The sequence below is a fragment of the Gorilla gorilla genome, chromosome 20, assembly GCF_029281585.2.
Source record: "Gorilla gorilla gorilla isolate KB3781 chromosome 20, NHGRI_mGorGor1-v2.1_pri, whole genome shotgun sequence".
Classification (NCBI taxonomy): domain Eukaryota; kingdom Metazoa; phylum Chordata; class Mammalia; order Primates; family Hominidae; genus Gorilla; species Gorilla gorilla.
Genome location: NC_073244.2, coordinates 69,697,793 through 69,714,536, shown reverse-complemented (window position 1 = coordinate 69,714,536; position 16,744 = coordinate 69,697,793). Strand labels below are relative to the sequence as shown.

General features: G+C 45.4%; 1 protein-coding gene across 3 annotated transcripts; it reads right to left on the bottom strand.

Moving 5' to 3' along the window:
• Positions 1-186: 186 nt before the first annotated feature.
• ZNF530 (zinc finger protein 530) lies at positions 187-13,055 on the bottom strand. 3 transcript variants are annotated; one of them, XR_002003679.4, is made up of 4 exons: positions 12,806-13,055; positions 8,528-8,657; positions 5,101-7,248; positions 187-407 (listed from the first exon to the last, which is right to left on the bottom strand). XR_002003679.4 is itself a non-coding variant. In XM_055370791.2 (4 exons), exons 3-4 carry the CDS (start codon positions 8,586-8,588, stop codon positions 5,609-5,611), a joined length of 1,701 nt encoding a protein of 566 aa, XP_055226766.1. In that variant the 5' UTR covers positions 8,589-8,657; positions 12,161-12,212; positions 12,806-12,863; the 3' UTR covers positions 3,075-5,608. The 3 variants fall into 3 exon arrangements, 2 of the variants coding, with proteins under 2 accessions (XP_055226766.1, XP_018871372.3); XM_055370791.2 differs by lacking the exon at positions 187-407 and adding an exon at positions 12,161-12,212 and having other exon boundaries at positions 3,075-7,248; positions 12,806-12,863; XM_019015827.4 differs by lacking the exon at positions 187-407 and having other exon boundaries at positions 3,075-7,248.
• Between the last annotated feature and the right edge of the window lie 3,689 nt (positions 13,056-16,744).

Below are 16,744 nucleotides of genomic sequence, written 5' to 3'. Positions count from 1 at the left end.
TTACTCAAAGTTAATAAATCTGTAGTTATTCACAGATACATGACGAAATGGACCTGGAGAAACATATCTGTGATAAGTGAAAACGGTTAAGATGACAGCAAAATTTGAGCAGGAGACACTGAATTCTGAGAAGTGAGCAAATGAAGCTGAGCACACAGCTGTGTTAGAACTATGACTACAAGCAGCGTTTAGTCTCCAAAATGTAATTTTATTTATTTATTTAATTTTGGAGACAGGATCTCACTGTGTTGCACAGGCTGGAGTGTAGTGGCATGATCATAGCTTGCTGCAGCCTCAAACTCTTGGGCTCAAGGGATCCTCCCACCTCAGCCTCCCAAAAAGTTGGGATTACAGATGTGAGCCACCATGCCAGGCCTCTTTTCATTCTTGAAAACACTCAATAATACCTGGAAGGAGAAGTAAAGAAAACATTTAGAAAGTGCTATCAGAATATTAAGGTGAACAGGGATGCTGTAGTATTATGCTTATTCATAGTTCTAACAAATATTCAAGGAACACCTACTGTATTTCAGACACTATCTTAACTGCATGGGCCATTTACAAAACAAGAGACAGACCCCAGTAGCTTACGCTGTACTCAAGAAAGAGGAGGAAATATGAAAAAAAAATGCTAAATTATATGGAATGTTAGAATGTGGCAGGCATAATGGAGAAAAGAGAAGGTGAAGGCATTCAGAAGTGCTGGAATGATATGTAATATTACATAGCCAAGAGAGGCCAATTTGTGGATGGGTCTTTATTGGAAAAGGACATGGAGAGCTCAATGCCAGTGAAATAAAAGTTTAATGTTACTCAGAATTTCCCTAGAAATGGGAAGTACAGTATGCCATGCAGGGCCACAGGAGGAACAGGTTTCAGTCTAAAGGAAGAAGCAAGAGCTAGGGGAAAGCCTAGGCCAGATCAGAGCAAACAGCTGAGTACTGGCTAGTCTGAATAATTCTGGTTGGCTTCGATTTACAGGGGTGGTCTCTAGTTGCCTCATACCCTCACCCTGGTGTTAGAGTAGGTAGATAAGAGTAGGGCAGGAGAGAGGGACCCCAGGAATGTGAGGCAATTTTGTAGTCAAGGACAGGCAATCATAAATCTTTTCCTCTGAGATAATAAACAAAACAAGAGAGGGACCCCCGAGATGTCCAGCTCTCATTGGGTGAAGGACAGGAAAGCATAAAACTATCCCTCTGAGATGGTAAGTGGCCATGATTGGTACCAGGAGGGAAAAGAGTTTTCCAACAGATAGAAAACACCTGGAGCCAGTGAACCGCAACCCCTGATAAGGTTTCGAGCATGCACAAAATGGGGCAAGATGGCAAAATTTGACTAGTATTTGACCTTCCTCTGGGGGTGCATGACTTGTAAGGGAAGATCACCCCAAATGAGTATGACTTCAGTAAACAAACTGCATGCGGCCCCTCCCAAGTACTGGCAGACCACTGTGCATGCAGTAGTCAAGCAACAGCCTACCCAAGGAAGGAGAATAAAGAGCCTGGGAAATAAGCAAATGTACAAAGTCCCAAGCCAAGGATCAAGTGGGGTACTTAACCTCTCAAGTTATCCACTTGGCCCTTTTCCAAGCGTACTTTGATTCCTTTCACTCCTACTCTGAAACATTTTAATAAACTCTCACTCCTGCTAAAAAAAACTTGCCTTGGTCTCTTCCTCTGCCTTAAGCCAACCTCTGCCTCCTCGGCTGAATTTTCTTCTGAGGAGGCAAGGACCAAAATTGCTGCGGACTGCTGCAAAATCACTGGCAGTAACGCTGGGATGATTTAGTGCAGGGAAAGTATTGGCTTGGTGAGTAAGAGTTAGATAAAGAGGGTAGTTGGCTTGCCTTGCTCTCAAGGTAGTTGTTTACTGTTTTTAGAAATTAGCTACCTCTGGTAGGGTAAGTCTCTCTGTCACCAGCAAGAATTTTAACATGTCAAGACATATAATACAAAAAACAGAAACCATGATTAATACATATGCTTCCTTAATGAGAGGGTGGTTGAAAAAAAAGGTTGAGGAATGACAGCCCTGAACAGACCATTTCACAATTATAAACATAAAAATATTCACTTAATACGTGTGTTCTTGGAAATTATAAGATGTGCACAATGAATTTGGGGGCTACTGATTCAGGCAAGGTTTTAAGCTCAGAATTTTGTCCAAAACGGTCACCTTGTTACTCTTCTGGCCTTCAGGGAATATGGCCACTCAGCAGGTCCTGAGGAACAGCTGTTCCTCCCTGTTTCCTGAGGAACAGTGTTGGGGAACATGGGACATATGCTGGAAACAAGACACCCAATCCATGCTGTTTCAAAACACTGCAGGCTGTCAAGTTGTCCAGTTTCCAATAGAAGTGGGAGGCCCAGATTTTTAAATGGAATAACTTTTTATAGGTTCATTGAGGTGGAATCAACATGCAATGTACTGCACATATTAAAACAGTAAGTATATATATACACACACACACACACACACACACATATATGTACACTTTTGAAATCATCACCCTATCAATGGTGTTGGACATATCTGTCACCTCCAAAGTTAACCTCAGGCCCTTACCTAAGGGGAAGTTTTATAAATAAAACCACAAAAAAATACACACTTTATGATGTCTAAAATAAAATTCCAGAAAATTCAAGTCAATCAATTGTAAAGGAATGTTAAAAGTTGCCTGCATATTCTGGAATGTATTATAAAAGAGCAAAAGTAAAATATGCAGGTGAGATATGCTCATTCTTATGATTACAACAATGCTTCCATGGGTTTACATTTATGTCAGAACTTATCAAGTTGTACACTTTAAATATATATAATTTATTCCACATCAATTATAACTTGATTTTTTTTTAATGGATGCAATTAACAATCTTGGTCATTGACACTTCAAAAAGTCTGGTTTACTAAGTCTCTATTGACTCTACCATCTAGCTCCCCAGGCCACGTAGAGGCAGACCTGCTTCAGTGGCAGGAAATACAGGTGAGCAATGAAGGCCATTTCCATCAGCGTTAAGAGGATTGCTACTGGATCACAAAAGCCGCACCAAGGACAACTGAATCTCTCTTGACTTCATCCTTTTTTTTTTTTGTCTGTGCAGCAATAGCCTTGAAGTAAACAGGCCAGAGAGGCTACAGGAATCCACAAAACCCTTGTTGTCTCTAGTAATAACTTGAGCTACAAGACACACATTTCTAGAGATTTCTGCACACAGTGATCTTGCAGTCATAGTCACTGGAACATTTGTGGATACTTTTTTTTTTGAGACAGAGTTTCGCTGTTGTTGCCCAGGCCGAAGTGCAATGGTGCGATCTCGGCTCACCTCCCAGGTTCAAGAGATTCTCCTGCCTGTCTCCTGAGTAGCTAGGATTACTGGTGCCTGCCACCACACCCAGCTTTTACTTTTACTTTTTACTTTTACAATTTTTGTACTTTTAGTAGAGACAGGGTTTCGCCACGTTGACCAGGCTGGTCTCGAACTCCTGACCTCAGGTTATCCACCCACCTCGGCCTCCTAAAGTGCTGGGATTACAGGTGTGAGCCACCACGCCCAGCCTTTTTTTTTTTTGGAAACAGAGTCTCACTCCATCACCCGGGCTGGAGTGCAGTGGTGTGGTCTCAGCTCACTGCAACCTCCACTTCTGGGTTCAAGCTATTCTCGGTGCGTCAGCCTTCAGAGTAGCTGGGATTATAGACGTGCACCACTGCACCTGGTTAATTTTTGTATTTTCAGTAGAGATGGGGTTTCACCATGTTGGCCAGTCCGGTCTCTGACTCCTGACCTCAAGTGATCTGCACGCCATGGCCTCGGAAAGTGTAGGGATTACACGCTTGAGCCACTGTGACTGGCCTGAATGGATCTTTTTTTTTTTTTTTTTGAGACGCAGTCTCGCTCTGTCACCCAGGCTGGAGTGCAGTGGTGTGATCTCAGCTCACTGCAACCTCTGCCTCCCAAGTTCAAGCAATTATCTGCCTCAGCCTTCCAGGGTTTCACCATCTTGGCCAGGCTGTTCTTGAACTCCCGACCTTGTGATCCACCCACCTCAGCCTCCCAAAGTGCTAGGATTAAAGGTGTGAGCCACTGCGCCTGGCCGGATGAAACTTTATATGAGGAACAGTCCATCTAATTTGCCGCAGTCTCCTCCATTCCCTATTATTCAACCCAGCATTTCTTTACCAATTATGTTTCGCTCCAGCCCCATGGTTTTATAGCTAGGGACACTAGCTCACTGAATTCTGTGTTTCAAGGGACACAGCTCCTTCACAGGACCTCATTAAGGGATTCTAAACATTGCAGGGCATTATGTGATATCCTCACTCAACAAGAAAAACTTCGTGTTGTCTCCAGAAACAATGGAAGTTGTCACAACTGCCCCCTCTGCAGAATGACCTCTGAGCCCACATGCAGGCAAAAATCAGAGCCAGAAAGCCCTGCAGTGTCTCCTAGAAGGCCTTGGTAACAATGCGAAATAGGCCAAAAATGGAGCAAAAGCTATATTCTGTCAGCATACTGTCCCCTCTGAGGCAAACAAAATTTGAATCCCCACAAATGTTATATACCCTTTTAAGCTGACAGAGTCCTATTATGTTTCCAAACTACTCCAGTTTGGAGTATTAACTGTATTAACTACAGTTAATACAACTTATAAGATTAAAGGTACTTAAACAAAAGGCCTTTATCATTGCACAAGCCAGTTAACAGGCAGTTCCTGGTACGTGGTGGAAGCTAAAAAATGCCTCATCACAAGCATTGCCTGAGATCAACAATGTCCTCAAAAAAGGCAATCCTCCGGAAGCTGCCAGCAGAACTCAGATCAGGTCCTGGGGCCAACACTGGGGTAGTTATATGCACTATGTAGCCACAGGAGGAAATGAGAAACCCCCCTAAGAGCTTAGACTACTCATGCTTTCCTCCAACTAATGGAAGAAGTCTGCCTCCCTGAGCATGTTGGGGTGGTGACTGATGCACTCTGTGGGTCTCCCAGCGGGTAGTGATGAAAAGGCTTCAGCCGCAGAAACTGGCAGTGACACGAATCTGGTAAGGTCCCTGGGCAGGTTTAGAGAGTACAACATAGCTACACATGCTTCCCACATACCTCAAATTTATGGGAAATCCATGGATGTTTGGATACATGAGTCACATCAGAGAAGGCTCTTCTCAAAGGCTAGCCTCCAGTGCCGTCATACCAAGTTAAAACAAACAAACAAGCAAAAACACATTCACAGCATATATAAGGCCTTTCTTCTTTGGGAAATCTTGTGTTAAATGTCACAACACAAGCCGGACATGGTGGCTCACGGCTGTAATCCCAGCACTTTGGTGGGCTGAAGCAGGTGGATTACCTGAGGTCAGGAGTTCAACACCAGCCCGACCAACATGGTGAAACCTTGTTTCTATTAAAAATACAAAAATTAGCTGGGCATGGTGGTGGGTGCCTGTAATCTCAGGTACTCAGGAGGCTGTGGCAGGAGAATCACTTGATCCCAGGAGGCGGAGGTTGCAGTGAGCTGAGATTGCACCATTGCACTCCAGCCTGGGTGACGAGCAAAATTCCATCTCAAAAAAAAAAAAAAAAAAAAAAGTGACAAAATAATTTCCCACATTCACTTCACATGAACTCTTCTGTGTCTTAAGAGGCCAGAGCTTTGGCTAAAGGATTTCCCACATTCACTGCATTCATAAGGCCTTTCTCCAGTGTGAACTGTCTTGTGTTGAATGAGGTGATTTTTGCGGGTAAAAGATTTCCCACATTCTCTGCACTCATAAGGCCTTTCTCCAGTGTGAACTCTCCTATGCTGAAGGAGGGCAGAGCTTTGGCTATAGGATTTCCCACATTCATCGCACTCATAAGGCCTTTCATTAGTGTGAACAGTCTGGTGTCGAATGAGGTGGGTTTTTCGGATAAAAGATTTCCCACATACACTGCACTCATAAGGCCTTTCTCCAGTGTGAACTGTCTGGTGTCGAATGAGGTCAGTTTTGCAACTAAATGATTTTTCACATTCACTGCACTCATAAGGCTTTGTTTTAGTGTGAGCTCTTCTGTGTCGAAAGAGGCCAGAGCTTTGGCTAAAAACTTTCCCACATTCACTGCACTCATAAGGCCTTTCTCCAGTGTGAACTCTTTGGTGTTGAATGAGGACAGATTTCTGGCCAAATGATTTCCCACATTCACTGCACACATAAGGCCTTTCTCCAGTGTGAAATCTTTGGTGGTGAATAAGGTAGATATTGCAACTAAATGCTTTCCCACATTCACTACACTGATAAGGCCTTACTCCAGTGTGAACTCTCCAGTGTCGAAAGAGGTTAGTGCTATGGCTAAAGGATTTTCCACATTCACTGCACTCATAAGGCCTTGTGCTAGTGTGGGCACTCCTGTGACGATAGAGGTTAGTGCTGTGGCTAAAAGATTTCCCACATTCACTGCACTCATAAGGCCTTTCTCCAGTGTGAACTCGTTGATGTTGAATGAGGACAGATATCTGGCGAAAGGATTTGCCACATTCACTGCAGTCATAAGGCCTTTCTCCAGTGTGAACTCTTTGGTGTTGAGTTAGGTGAGTTTTGCGACTAAATGATTTCCCACATTCACTACATTCATGAGTCCTTGTTTTACTGTGTGCTTTCCTGTGTCGAAGAAAGCCAGAACTTTGACTAAAGGATTTCCCACATTCACTGCACTTGTAAGGCCTTTCTCCAGAGTCAGCTCTTTGGTGTTGAATGAATACAGATTTCTCTCTAAAAGATTTCCTGGATTCAGTGTATTTGAGAGGCTTTCGTCCAGTGGGAACTCTCAAGTGTCTAATCCTGCTGTGTGGTCTCTCAATGGTGGGAGTCACCTGATGCTGGAGAAGTCCTGAGGTGGCTGAAAAGTCCCTCCCGACTTCCCCAAATGTGAAGGGTTTTCCTGACACATGGAACCTGCAGTTCATCATAAATGAGGTCTGGTCCCCATCCACTTTAAAGAGCTTCTCTCCATTATCAAGCTTCTGGAGCTGGTGAAGGTTTGAACTCATCCAGAAATCTCTTGATGCTCCACCCAAGTACAATTTCTGTCCACAGGGTGAGGCTTGGAGCTCAATCATTTGTAAAATGTCTCTCAGGACTGGGGTACAAATCTCACAGGGGTGACTCTTATCAGTGGATGTATCTGCCTTTGGAGTCCTGCCCTGTGACAGTTCTTCCACAGAAATGCTCTCTGCAGAAGGCGCCCCCTCATCTACTGCTCCACACCAGCAACCTGAAAGAAGAGAAATGCTGAGAAAACACAGGTTTACTATGGTGTGAGAAGTTACATCAAAAATGTGTGTCAAAGAATGAGTCTAAGAAAATGTTTTTAGGATATGAGAGCTGGTGGAAATTTGGGGAAAAAAGCCTCTACAAGTCACAGAACAAGGGAGGCCTTATGAGATGAAAGACACAAAGATGGGGCACAACTCAGAGAGAACAGATAGGGTCTCTGACTCACTATTCTGCCAAAAGCTTTTATCAGGACTTCCTCCCCTGATGAGAAGAGAGGACTTCGGTACACTGCACAGAAGATTATTGGTGTCCAGGCCCAGTAGACACCCATGGGAACTGAATACTAGGTGTGGAAGGACTATTCAAAAACATGTGCACATCTGACAACATATTACATGTGGGTCAGTGTTAGAGAACACTCTAGAAGTTGCACTGGAAAGGAACAGGTGACACATGGAGGCCAGAAATTGGTAGCAGCTAAGGGCTGGAAGTCATGGATGAAATAAAAATCAGAACATGTGTAGAAAAGAAAAAAAAGAGAGAAATGATATATGTCCTATGGAATTGGCACCCAATCACTGAGAACTCAGGACAGGTTTATGGTGTGATTAGAAACAGCCCTAGTGTCTTGCCCTCCCTTAGTTGTCACTCATTAGGGCCAGGCCTCCTCTGAGACTATCTTGCTGTTTGCACCCTGTAAAGCAACCAGAGCCATCCCCGAATCCCAGTTGTGCAACTATACCAGACCTATAAGATGTAAGCCCTAAAGGGAAGACCAGAGAGGCGCACAGCCGGCACTGGCACAGAGCAACTCAGCACATGACAAACTACAGCAGTGAAAAATAATGTTATAAGAAAATCCTTCAGGTGGATCTTTATGAAAAGCCTATGGACCAGTTAAGTAGTTACCATGATGATACCTGCAATTCCTGAAACAGGCAGCTTGAGATTTTAGTTAGAAGCAAAAGGCAGAACATGGAACAAAGAGCACCCTAGAACTGGAGAAAGCCATCCTGTCATGGAGAAGGCAAGGACAAATCCTTTAGGTTGAAAGAAAGATCCTGTCTCCCAGACCCTTCACTGCATACCTAGAGGAAACAGGTGTTAGGACAGTCTGAGAGTGCCTTGCTTGGCGATGTCCCTCAGAATACATATGCCAAGAAAGTGGGAAGGTCTGTAGAGCTCAGGGTCTAACTGAAGAAAGGACAGAGCTGCCTCAGGGACAGGGGAAAAGGAGAGACCCACAAAGGACACTGGGAGGAATAGGAGGGCCTTACCTAGGGATGCCATAACTGCAAAGTTCTCCAGCATCACATCGCGGTACAGGAGCCTCTGCATCTCATCAAGGAGCTCCCACTCCTCCTGGGAGAAGTAAATGGCCACATCCTCAAAGGCTACAAAACCCTGCTATGATGGGGACAGTTCATTCCATGATCAGCATCTTTCCTAGGACCCCAAGTTGATTCCCCCAAACATCCATCCCTGGCTCACCCTCCTCCCCATCTCCCCACCTCAGCGAATACAACAGGCCCTGACGCCACTGATGCCCACTCTCTCATGGTCTCATTGGTCACTGTGTTCTCCCACAGCAACAACAGGCAGGTGGACAGATAGAAACCACATTCTTGTGTCTATAAATTCTCCTGGAATCCCTCAGACTATGGCTCCCAAACACAACTGAAGGTCTGGGTTCACATTTCACCCTCATGTCCTCAATGTCCAGACTCATGAAACAAAAGCTCACACTCCGTCTTCATATGTGCATCACTCTTTCCACCACACCTCTCTTACCCAACTCACTCCCTCAGCCACCTCCACCCCGATCCCACAACACAGGCATCTCTCCTGCCTTCCTATATGTTACTCAGCACAAGACATCTAGAAAGTGCTTGCAAATTCAAACAAGTTCCAGGACTACCCAGACCTATGATGGTCCCTACTGCCACAGGCAGCCCCATATCCTGCTCTGAAGCCCTCCCTACCTGAGTCTACTCCTTTTATCAACCTCAGCCACCCAGAACCACATACATATCTCAGATACACATGGCCCTTTCCAACTTGTACTGCACTAAACAGTAACTGCACTAAACAGTAACAGTAACAGTAACAGTAACTGTCTTGCTACCCTTCATTCAAAACCTTGCCTGGTGGCCCTCCACCCAAGGTTAAGTGATGCTCCCAGATGACTACTTCTGCCCCTAAACTGATCCACCAGCCTGCATGAAACTCCCTAGGCATAGGAGCCAGTCATAAGATCCTGGTGAGGCTATACAGCAGTAAAGCATTAGGTCTGGCTTCAGCCTCATCTTGTCTGAAATCCCATTATGTCTCTAATATGGTTTGGCTGTGTCTCCACCCAAATCTCATCTTGAATTGTAACTCCCACAATTCCCATGTGTCATGGGAGGGATCCAGTAGGAGGTACCTGAATCATGGGGGTGGGTCTTTCTTGTGCTGTTCTCGCAATAGTGAATAAGTCTCATGAGAACTGATAGTTTTAAGGCTGGTTGCAGTGGCTCACGGCTCTAATCCCAGCACTTTGGGAGGCCAAGGCGGGCGGATCACTTGATCAGGAGCTTGAGACCAGCCTGGCCAATGTGGTAAAACCCCGTCTCTACTAAAAATACAAAAATTAGCTGGGTGTGGTGGTGGATGCCTGTAATCCCAGCTACTTGGGAGGCTGAGACAGGAGAATCCCTTGAGTCCGGGAGGTGGAGGCTGTAGGGAGCTGAGATCTCACCACTGCCCTCCAGCCTGGGGAACAGAGCAAGACTCCATCTCAAAAAAAGAAGAACTGATGGTTTTAAAAAGAGGAGTTCCCCTGCACAAACTCTCTTTTTGCCTGCTGCCATCCATGTAAGATGTGACTTGCTCTTCCTTGCCTTCCACCATGATTGTGAGGCCTCCCCAGCCATGTGGAACTGCAAGTCCATTAACCCTCTTTTTCTTCCCAGTCTCAGGTATGTCTTTATCAGCAGCACGAAAACGGACTAATGCAGCCTCCACATCCATCTTATATTCACTCATCCTTCATAACCCTTGGCCACCTGCCTGGTATCCTCTCTCTGTATTATTCCTAGGGCCGCTTCCCTCTATAACCTGTATTTGTGATTTCCACAACATCCATCCAGATACCCAAGTATGGTACCCTCTTGTGGCTCCCACCCTTCCCCTTCCTGGCCTGCTATTAATATTTTCATCATGATCAGGAATCCCACTACTAAATGGGATCTATGATGTTATGGGCTTAATGTTTCTGCCCCACGCCCACCCACAAAATGCTTACGTTGAAGCACTAACACAATGAAGCCTAATATAATGTGATAGTATTTGGAGATGGAATCTTTGGGTGGTAATTAGATTTAGATAAGGTCAAAAGAGTGGGGACCTCATGATGGAATTAATGCTTTTGTAAGAATAGAAAGAAAGAGATTCCTTGCTTTCTTTACATACTCCCTCCCAGGAAAGGCCATGTGAGGACAAAGCAAGAGGGCAGCCACTGCAAGTCAAGAAGCAGCCCATCACAAATAAGTGAATCTAGAGGCACCCTGATGTAGAATTTCCTAGCCTGCAGAACTGTGAGAAACAAATTTTTGTTGTTTAAGCCACCAATATAGGTTATTTCATTATCAACCCAAGGTAAGACACTGATATAGCCTGGATATTTGTCCCCTTCAAATCTCACCTGGAAATGTGATCCCCAATGTTGGAAGTGGGGCCTAGTGGGAGGTTATCTGGGTCATGGAGGTGGATCCCTCATGAATGGCATAGTATCCTTCCAACAGTAATAAGTTCACATGAGACCTGGTTGCTAAAAAGAGACTGGTGCCTCCCTCCTGCCTTGCTGGCTCCCTTTTTGCCTTCTGCAATGATTGGAAGCTTCCTGAGGCCCTCACCAGAAGTGGAGACTAGCGCTAAGCTTCCTGTACAGCCTGCAGAACTATAAGCTGTAATAAACCTTGTTTCTTTATAAACTACCCAGTCTTAGGTATTTCTTTATAGTAATGCAAATGGCCTAACAGACATAGGGCTCCATCCTAGTTCAATAATATCCTCCACTCTTTGTAGAAGTCTCTATCCTGCACCCTTCCTCAGAGTCCAAGACCTGTGTGTCCACCTAGCCACTTGATATAGCTACTTACTTATTCTCTAAAACATCTCATATTTTTAACATGGACAAAACACATTCCTGATGTCCTGAGTGAAAAACAATCCTACTATCTACTTGGCTCTCCCAGTAGATGGAGCTTCTATGCTTCCAGCTACTAAACTCAAAAAGCCTTGAGTCACCCCTTCTTATCTCTCAGTCCCAATACCAGAAAATCAGAGCCGACCTACAATCCAAAATTCAACCATTTCTGCCACACTGTGGCCACTACTCTGGCCCACATCATCTACACTCACCTGGACTATTGCAGTAGTCTCCTCTTTCCTCTTTGGTATTGCTACCAACTCCCTTAAACCCACAGTCTGTTGTCTGTGCTCAGCCACAGGAGCCTCATGAGGCCTGGGGAAGATCACCTCCCTCTTCTGCTCCAAATCTTCATTGCTGCCATCATCTCCAGAACAAAGACATCTGAGACAGCCATTTAGTTTCTAACTCCTGTACCTCTGCTCTCTGTTCCCACGAGAAGGAAATGAGACTTGAGGTTCTCTTAACCAGCTCAGCCTCACCTCCAAGCAGCTCCAAACACCTGTACTTATCTCTGGGACAAACTTCCACATTCATCCTATTATTTGCCAGCAACAGGCACCACCTCATATAATACCCACCCTGGACATATTTTTGTTCAGAGTCCCTAGGCTCAAAGCCTGGAAAAGCGGTAAGTAAAGAATCCCAGGTCACCACAGTCCCAATCCTAGAGATCCCATTGCTGGAATCAATGAGCTTCTGGATTTCCTCCACTTACCCTTGTAGGGTCTTCAAGTGCTTCTTACGGACCTATAAGTACTAGTGGCAATCTGTGGGAGGAAACATGTTCTGAGAGGCAGGTGACCAAAGTGTGGCTCCATGGACTTCTGGTTCCAATGTGGAACACCAGAGTCAGGTGTCCTGGGATGACTGCTTTGTATCTGGGTGTCAGTCCTTGGTGCTGACTTTTACCAGCTTTGTGACCTCGTAAAAAGACTAGGTCCCTCCATGCCTGCTATCATCACTGCCCTTCCAGCGCGTTCCTCTGAACAGCTTTTGTGAAACTTTTAGAAGCGTGACTGGGGCCGTGCCCCTCTTCTGTCCTACGCGCTGTGGCCCTCAGTGTGCTGGTGAAACTCAGTGGGGCCAATGCAGCGCGGCGCTGCCCCACCCTCTGCTACCCGCACGCGTGAGGCCGGCCTGGGTCTCCCCAGCCTCCCGGCTCAGGCGCAGCTCCAAGCCGTTGCCCGCGCAGCCCCCTGACCGTGTCGCTCTCCCGCTCCCTGCCACACTACCAGAAACGAGATCCAGCACCAGCGCCTCACTGTGCCGGACAGTGCGGTCCGGGCTGCAGAAAACCCTTCACGCGTCCCTCAGTTTCGAATGGGGAGGGCAGAGGAGGCCGGGAGGACGCAGCGCTCACCCGGGTCGGGGCCCTCAGTGCCGCCGCCATCGGACTCTGGGCGGAGCGGGCCGGGAGCGGTGGACGATCCGGGCGGAGACAAGAGCAAAGCTGTCACCACCGACGGCGACCGTCAGGCTCCGGCTGTGCAGCTGAGAAAACGACACTCCTCGCGCCTTCTCGCTGTCAGCACCTAGGTCCAGATCCGGCACCCGCGGATGGAACTGACACAAGCCAAAGTGCCCGCCACAGGCAGGACGCCGGAAGTCCCGCCCCGACAAGTTGGACAGAGCGGAAATGTCCCTCCCCTGAGCCTCATTGGCTCCACGCCAAGCGCCTGGCGCACGGGCCTCTGGGTAATGTAGTTCTCACCGCTTCTTGGGCTGGCAGAGGTCGCCCTTCTCCTGGACCTCAGGGAGGAATGGCCCCGTTGCTATGGAGAAAGGTAGAGGGGAAGGCTGAGAGGTGGTGTCTCCAGCCTCCTTGGACAAGGGAGGAGCTTCGCTGCTTTTTTAAGGTACCATACAGAGATTTTTGGAGGGTATTGTGTACAACTAGTCACCTAGGTAGTCAGAGTTATTCAGATACAAAATGCCTCTACCCTTGGCGAGAGCCTAGTAAACATTACCTTCTTTCTCCACACATTTATGTAAAGTAGAACGTTAGAGTCAGCTTTGTGAGTTTCATTATGCTCAGTAAGGAATAAGGGAAATAGAGTTTAGATAGCGCCATGACAGGAATGATAAAACATCCGTTAGATCGCACCGAAGCTGGAGGACGAAAGAGGAATTTTGTCTCACAGAAAATGCCTCTCCTGCCTGTGTAATCGGTGAGTGTGTCTAGCCCTGTAAGGAACAGTGTTGTATTCATATAATATTTCTTCCTCCATATTCTTAGATATGCTTCTTTTAGGATTGTAGCAACTTTCTAAACAGAAGAGCCACTTAGCATATGCCATTTTAAAGTAGAACAGTGTCTGTAGTGTTCACAGTCAGAGCACTTGTGCAAAGGGGACATCAGAATACCAGAATAAAGGTTTGGGACACCTAGCTTTCATCTCTTTGATGGGAAATTTTGATCATTGATACTGTTACTGCAGGGACGGTGCTTGCATGGGGAGTTGAGATCATCTTAGAAAAACAGTTGTGAAATGAAAATTACTGAAAGCTATTGTATTAGTCAGGATTCTCCAGAGAAACACAGAACCAATAGGATACATAGATGTACAAGAGGGGATTTATTATGGGACTTGGCTCATCCAGTTATGGAGGCTAAGAAGTCCCAGGATATGCCTTTTGCAACCTGGTAAGACACGAAGGTGGGTGGTATCATTCAGTCTGCATCTGAAGGCCTGAAAACCAAGGGAGCCTATGGCGAAATTCCCAGTTGGAGGCTGAAGGCCTGAGAACTGGGTGAGGGTCATTCTTGTACGTTCCAGAGTCCAAAGGCCCAAGATCCAAGAACTTTAATGTTGGAAAACAGAAGGTGGATGATCCAGGGCAAGAAGAGAGTAACTTGCTCTTTCTCTGCCTTTTTGTTCTATCTTGGCTCTCAAAGCATTGGATGTTGGCCCCTAACACTGATGAGGCCAGATCTCCTTTACATTGTCTACAGACTCAACTGCTAATATCTTCCATAAACATTCTCACAGACATATCCTGTACTAAGGTTTTCCCAACTATTTGGGTAGCCCTTAATGCAGGCAAGTCTACACAAAACATTATACGTCACAACTATTAATAATCTTGTGGCTAGGCCAAGCGTGGTGGCTCATGCCTGTAATCCCAGCACTTTAGGAGGCCAAGGCAGGTGGCTCATGAGGTCAAGAGATCAAGACCAGCCTGGCCAACATGGTGAAGCCCTGTCTCTACTAAAAATACAAAAATTAGCTGGGTGTGGTGGCGTGCGCCTGTAGTCCCAGCTACTTGGGAGGCTGAGGCAGGAGAATCGCTTGAACCCAGGAGTTGGAGGTTGCAGTGAGCCGAGATCACACCACTGCACTCCAGCCTGGTGACAGAGTGAGACTCCATCTCAGAAGAGAGGAAAAAAAAAGAATATTGAACATAATTAATTGAACTGAACATAGACTTACTTTGCTTTTTTTAGTGCAGTCATATATAAGTCTATAAGTACATTTGGCTTGGCTCTGGAAATGTTTACCCTGAAGACACATAGAGCAGATAGCTCTTCAGTTGCTGAATTTAAGTCCTGTCTGAAAAGGAAAGGCAGAAGGTGTGGCTCCAGCATGATTTCATATAGAAAGGTAAGTGGGGAGCCCTTCTGAGTGATTCCACAAAGGACTCATTTTGCCTGCATATTTGAGTGTCTAATGGTAATTTTTTTTTTGAGGAAGAGTCTTGCTCTGTTGCCCAGGCTGGAGTGCAGTGGCAGGATCATAGATTACTGCAGCCTCAAACTCTTGGGCTTCAGCGACATTTCTGTGTCAGCTTCCTGAGTATATGGGATTGCAGGCACTCACTACTGTGCCCAGCTAATTTTTAAAATATATTATATATATTTTTTACAGACAGTGTTCTTGCTATGTTGCCCAGGCTGGTTTAAAACTCCTGGTCTCAAGTGATCCTTCCGCCTCAGCCTCCCAAGTAGCTGGGGCTACAGGTACACACAGCTTTTATGGCAATTTCTTAGGCCAATAGTCAAAATAGGGAAATAGTGAGCTTGGAAAGTGCCAGAAAATCTGTATATCTACTTGTTTTTGTTGTTTAAGTAGATAAATTAACTAGGCTGCTCATGGAAATAACTGGCTTGCCAAATTCAATTTGTTAAAATTAATCTCCCTTGAGTTATACAAATACACAGCACAAACATTGCAAAATACATATTTTAAACTAATTTGCAAATTAGTTAATTTTAATCTTTTTAGAGACAGGGTCTCACTCTGTCATCCAGGCTGGAGTGCAGTGGCACAATCAGAGCTCACTGTAGCTTTGAATTCCTGGGCTCAAGCAATCCTCCCACCTCAGCCTCCATAATAGCTGGTAACAGACATGCACCTGCACCACTATGCCCTGATAATTTTTTGATTTTTTGTAGGCACGGGGTCTCGCCATGTTGCTCAGGCTGGTAAAGTTTTAATAAAGTATTTTTTAGAGCAGTTTTGGTTCATAGGAAAATTGAGCAAAAAATTATAGAGCTTCCACATATCCCTTGTCCCATGCATGTACAGCCACTCCACTATAAATATTCCCCACTAGAATAGTATATTTGTTACAATTGATGGTACGTTGGCATATCATTATCATCCCAAATCCATAGTTTACATTAGGATTTATTCTAGCTGGATGTTATATGGGTTTTGACAAAGGTATAGTGACTTGTATACACACCACGGTAGTATCACAGAGTAGTTTCACTGTCCTAAAAGTCCTCCGTGCTCCACCTGTTCATCCCTTCCTCCCTTCCCCCAAACCCCTGGCAACCACTCATTTTTTACTGTCTCCATAGTTTTGCTTTTTCTGGAATGTGATATAGTTCAAATCACAGTATGTAGTCCTTTTAGTTTGGATCCTGTGATAGTCCGTTTTCGCGCTGCTGATAAAGACATACCCGAGACTGGGCAATTTACAAAGGAAAGCGATTTAATGGAGAACTCACAATTCCACGTGGCTGGGGAAGCCTCACAATTATTGCAGAAGGCAAGGAGGAGCAAGTCACATCCTAGGTGGATGGCAGCAGGCAAAGAGAATAAGCTTGTGCAGGTAAACTCCCGATTTTAAAGCCATCAGATCTCGTGAGACTAATTTACTGTCATGAGAACAGCGTGGGAAAAACCCACTCCTATAATTCAATCACCTCCCACTGGGTTCCTCCCATGACATGTGGTACTTATAATTCAAGATGAGATTTGAGTGGGGACGCAGCCAAACCATATCAGATCCTTTCACTTAGAAATATGTATTTAAGTTCTTCCATATCTTTTATTATTTATTTTAATGTGGA

Coding starts and splice junctions, on each gene's coding strand:
- ZNF530 (XM_019015827.4), bottom strand. CDS start 12,835: ATGGCGGCGGCACTGAGGGCCCCGACCCGG. Junction 8,658..12,805: donor CACTGAGGGCCCCGACCCGG/GTGAGCGCTGCG, acceptor TCCCCATCATAG/CAGGGTTTTGTAGCCTTTGA. Junction 7,249..8,527: donor TGCAGTTATGGCATCCCTAG/GTAAGGCCCTCC, acceptor CTCTTCTTTCAG/GTTGCTGGTGTGGAGCAGTA.